This window comes from Otolemur garnettii, unplaced genomic scaffold (genome assembly GCF_000181295.1).
Source record: "Otolemur garnettii isolate 467f Iridium unplaced genomic scaffold, OtoGar3 scaffold00003, whole genome shotgun sequence".
In the NCBI taxonomy this organism is placed as follows: Eukaryota; Metazoa; Chordata; class Mammalia; order Primates; family Galagidae; genus Otolemur; species Otolemur garnettii.
This window is the reverse complement of record NW_003852398.1, coordinates 34,743,661-34,748,606: the sequence shown is the minus strand read 5'-3', so window position 1 is coordinate 34,748,606 and position 4,946 is coordinate 34,743,661. Positions and strand designations below refer to the sequence as shown.

General features: G+C 40.5%; 2 protein-coding genes across 2 annotated transcripts in view; both read left to right on the top strand.

Moving 5' to 3' along the window:
• LOC105887264 (protocadherin beta-5-like) overlaps positions 1-365 on the top strand; it is a 2,421-nt gene extending 2,056 nt beyond the window's left edge. Inside the window, exon 2 of the mRNA XM_023514586.1 lies at positions 3-365. Within this exon, the coding sequence (XP_023370354.1) occupies positions 3-365 (363 nt within the window). The remainder of the gene's footprint in view (positions 1-2) is intronic.
• Positions 366-3,148: 2,783 nt separating this feature from the next.
• LOC100955282 (protocadherin beta-15-like) overlaps positions 3,149-4,946 on the top strand; it is a 2,576-nt gene continuing 778 nt past the window's right edge. The window contains exon 1 of the mRNA XM_023515774.1: positions 3,149-4,946. This exon is cut by the window's right edge and continues 778 nt beyond it. Coding sequence (XP_023371542.1) covers positions 3,274-4,946 — 1,673 coding nt within the window. The 5' untranslated portion in view covers positions 3,149-3,273.

Below are 4,946 nucleotides of genomic sequence, written 5' to 3'. Positions count from 1 at the left end.
CGCTCACCGTCTACTTGGTCATCGCCTTGGCCTCGGTGTCGTCGCTCTTCCTGTTCTCGGTGGTGCTGTTCGTGGCGGTGAGGCTGTGCAGGAGGAACAGGGCAGCATCTGCGGGTCTCTGCTCTGTGCCTGAGGGCCACTTTCTGGGCAACCTGGCGGACCTCAGAGGCACCAGAACTCTGTCCCAGAGCTACCAGTATGAGGTTTGTCTGACAGGCGATCAGGGGACCAGCGAATTCAAGTTTCTGAAGTCTGTTACACCCAACCATCACGGTGCTGTGAATGAGGTGGAGGAAAAATCCAACTTTGTAAATGGTTTTGGATTTGATTTGAAATCTTTTGACTTTTCAGAGCATTCAGGATAAAGGTTAGTTACTTCTCAAGATACTAGATCTCCATTATGTTTCATTTATTGGTCCATATAGAATTTGTTTTTGCTGATTTGATTTTCCTTGTTAGGGAGATTAGAAATTTTCTTTGATTATACCTTCATGTAGTACCTCCTTCCTTTCCTTCTGATTACTGAATGTCATGAATATTTCTTCAATTTATCAACTTTTCAGAGTCACCGGCACTTGATTTGAAGATGACCCCAGCCCCATTCTCTGATAATTGTTCATAAATTTTTTCTATATTTTTGGTGTTTAGAAGACTAGGATAATAATATAATGAATTATTAGTGTACCTTCTCCTTAATTTGATATTATGCTTGCTTGTCTTGAGACATAAATTTTGGAGAAGTATCTGCAAAAATTATAAGGTTTTGTTTGAAATAATATTATTTCACAGTAATATTAAATAGGGAAGGCTGCAATTTCTCCCACACTTAACAACTTTTCTGTTCTTTATCGCAACCTTCAGTATATAATATACATGCATATCATTAAAAGATAATTAGATTATTAGATCCTTTTTGTAGTGTCTAGCCCATCTTATATTTTTCTGGAAACTTTTCCTGTATTTAGCAGAGGTATATTGTTGCAGCCACTTTCTTTCTTCCTTTTTTTTTTTTTTTTTTTTTTGCAGTTTTGGCCAAGGAGGGCTTGAACCCGCCATATGGGGCCGGAGCCCTACTCCTTGAGCCAAGGTGCTGCCCTTCCCCTTTTTTTAGCCATGCTCTTTTTTATATAACCCATCTCTCTCTGATTTTAGATCATTTTACAGAATAATAAATATTGCTGATCCAAGTTGGTCCAATCTGATTCTGTTTTTAAAAATGGCTTTACAAACCAGATATAGTCTCCTTGTTAAGAACTTAACAGAAAAATGATGTCATGATTTGCTAAATACATGAAAAGAAGTACAGAAATTCAACCTACTAAGAGACAAGAAAAAAAGGAGATGCCAAAAGAGTGACATAATTGTATATTTTCCTCTTGTAGATTTTCTGGTCCTTTCAAGTCTTCTTTCTCCTTGTGAGACAAATGTGTATTCTGTTAATAAATTTCCCTCTAATTAAGATATCTAAGTGAGGTTTTCATTGCTATTGTCAAAAGCCTGTTAGATATTCTTGCATGGTTGGTAAGGTAGACTTTCCTTACCATTAATTTGAGTTTCTTGTAGGTTTTCATATTAATATGATCATGAATCACAGGTTATAAAATATTAATATTAATAGTCTATAAGGGATGCACACAAGCTTTTGTTAGATTATATAATTTTGATAAAAACTGAAAGATTTTTCCAGTGCTACAGTCTTTGCAGTATTTAGTAGAAATTCTGAGAAAATGTTACTATATAAGACAGTTTAGTGGGACCATGCCTAAGGTGCATCTTACAAGGGTACATGTGAAATTTACTAGGTGTAGAATATAAATGTCTGAACACAATAACTAAGAAAATGCCATGAAGGCTATGTTAATGAGTTTGATGAAAATATTTCAAATTGTATATGAAACCAGCACATTGTACCCCATTATTACATTAATGTACACAGCTATGATTTAATAAAAATAAAAAGACAGTTTAAATATTATTGGTATCATAATGGCATTAGTATAAAATAACATCGACAATGTAAAATGTGTGTCTTAAAGGGATGTATACCTTATTTTTTAGGATCATCATAAGCTTGTTTTGCTCTTTCTTTTTATATCATTTTGTTTAGGGAGAACCTGGGTATTTTGCCATTAATGAAAGGACATTTTAGATCATTCTGAGTTATTTCAAGTTCAAAAGAGCATAGAAAATAGCTACTGGGGAACATGTTGTCTTCTTTATCCAGCTTTTATAACGAACTGGGACCTCAGCAAAAGAGGGGACTTCTCTGGAGGAGGAGAACTAAACTGTCAGAATTTTAAAATTAATTTGGCTTTATTAATGGATCTACTCAAGAAGTATTTGTTGACTACTCTGTGCCAGGGATTATCATAGATTTGGGGAATGCAGCCGTGACCAAAACAAAGTTTTAATATTCAAGTGTTGCACAGAAGAAAAACAAATATGTGCATTTATACTATGTCAGATGGTAATAAATTCTGGAGAGAAAAAACAGGGTAAGAAATATAGGAAGTGCCCTCATGAATTTTCCCACAGTTTTCAAATATCATAAAATCATAATTCTCTGACCTTATGTAGAGAGGATTTCACATTTTCATATTGAAATGAACTGATTGCTTTTTCCCTGATGTAATTCAACCAATGTTGGCCAAAATTCTAGAAAATAGGCTACCTGGAATTTGAAAGAAACACAGAGGAATTCTTTTTGCCGAGAGAATTTTAAGAAATCACCTGGCTATATTTTATTTTTGCAGTGTGACTTATCACCATTATATCTTCTTTTACTTCTCACTTTCCTTCAGAGCACCCCACCCAGACTACAGGCTCTAGATGGTAAGAACTATGTCCAGGTTGTTTACTAATGTATTTCAGAACCTGGCACATAGATATCAATAATACTTCTTGGAATGAAGGAATGAATAATTATAATTGCATGATTGTTATGATTACATCATCTCCAATTTCCAAACTCCTAATAGAATAGAGAATAGGACAATTTTAGCAATTCGTGTTGAAGTAAAGACAACGCATGGTGGCGCTGCAGGCTAAGCCTTAAAAAAGTGCCCACTGACGGCTAGGAACTTCTTCAGACTTCTTTCAGCGGAAGATAAAAAGCTTGTAAGCAGAGCTCCGACCAATCGGTCTCCAGAAGATCAGTGCTCACCTACATTTCCGGAGTGTTTATCAACTGACAGATCGATCACTGTCTCAGTCGCATCACTCCCTGTGGTAGTTCTGGACCCTGTTCCTGGAAAGGCGTGTGCAAAAGTAAAGATGGAGGCCAGAGGGAAGCGCTTTCCTAAACAAAGGCAAGTCCTGATTCTCTTTTTTTTACTGGGAGCGGCTAAGGCAGGCTGGGAACCCCTTCGCTATTCTGTGATGGAGGAAACAGAGAGAGGCTCTTTTGTCGCCAACGTGGCCAAGGACATAGGGTTGAAAGTAGGAGAGCTATCTGCACGGGAAGCCCGGGTAGTCTCTGAGGATAACCAACCACGCTTGCAACTTGATCTGCAGAGCGGGGAGTTAACATTAAATGAGAAACTGGACCGGGAGGACCTGTGTGGCTCCACTGAACCCTGTGTAATGAATTTCCAAGTGTTACTGAAAAAACCTTTGCAAGTATTTCGAGCTCAGTTACTGGTAAGAGACATAAATGATCACTCTCCTGAGTTTTCTGAAAGAGAAATGGTTCTGAAAATCCTAGAGAATAGCTCTCCTGGAACTGTGTTTTCTCTGAAAAAAGCTCAGGACTTAGACGTGGGTGACAACAACATTCAAAACTACACTATTGGTCTCAACTCTTATTTTCATGTTTCCACTCGCACCCGAGGGGATGGCACAAAATACCCAGAGCTGGTGCTAGACAAAGAACTGGATCGGGAGGAGGTGGCAGAGCTCAGATTAACCCTGACAGCTCTGGATGGTGGCTCTCCACAGCGATCTGGAACTTCGCAGATCCGCATCGTGGTCTTGGACATCAATGACAATGCCCCAGAGTTTGCACAGACTCTCTACAAGGCACAGGTCCCAGAAAACAGCCCAGTAGGCTCCCTAGTTGTCAAGGTCTCTGCTAGGGATTTAGACGCAGGGACAAATGGACAAATTTCATATTCTCTTTTTTATAGTTCTCAGGAGATAAGCAAAACTTTTGAACTAAGCAGCTTTACCGGAGAAATTCGACTAATTAAAAAACTAGATTTTGAGACAATATCCTCATATGAGCTAGATATAGAAGCATCTGATGGTGGGGGACTTAATGGAAAATGCTCTGTCTCTATTAAGGTGTTGGATGTTAACGATAACTCCCCAGAATTAACAATTTCATCACTTACCAACCCAATTCCTGAAAATTCTCCCGAGACAGAAGTGGCTCTGTTTAAGATTCGAGACCGAGACTCCGGGGAAAATGGAAAAATGGTTTGCTCAATTCAGGACAATGTTCCATTTATGCTGAAACCGTCAGTTGAGAATTTCTACAGGCTGGTAACGGAAGGAGGGCTGGACAGAGAAAGCCAAGCTGAGTACAACATCACTATCACCGCCACTGACTTAGGGACACCCAGGCTGAAAACACAGCTCAACATAACAGTGCTGGTTTCTGACATCAATGACAACGCCCCCGCCTTCACCCAAACCTCCTACACCCTGTTCGTCCGCGAAAACAACAGCCCCGCCCTGCACATAGGCACCATCAGCGCCACAGACAGAGACTCAGGCACCAACGCCCAGGTCGCCTACTCCCTGCTGCCACCTCAGGACCCGCACCTTCCCCTCGCCTCCCTGGTCTCCATCAACGCCGACAACGGACACCTGTTCGCCCTGAGGGCGCTGGACTACGAGGCCCTGCAGGCCTTCGAGTTCCGCGTGGGCGCCACAGACCGAGGCTCCCCCGCGCTGAGCAGCGAGGCGCTGGTGCGCGTGGTGGTGGTGGACGCCAACGACAACTC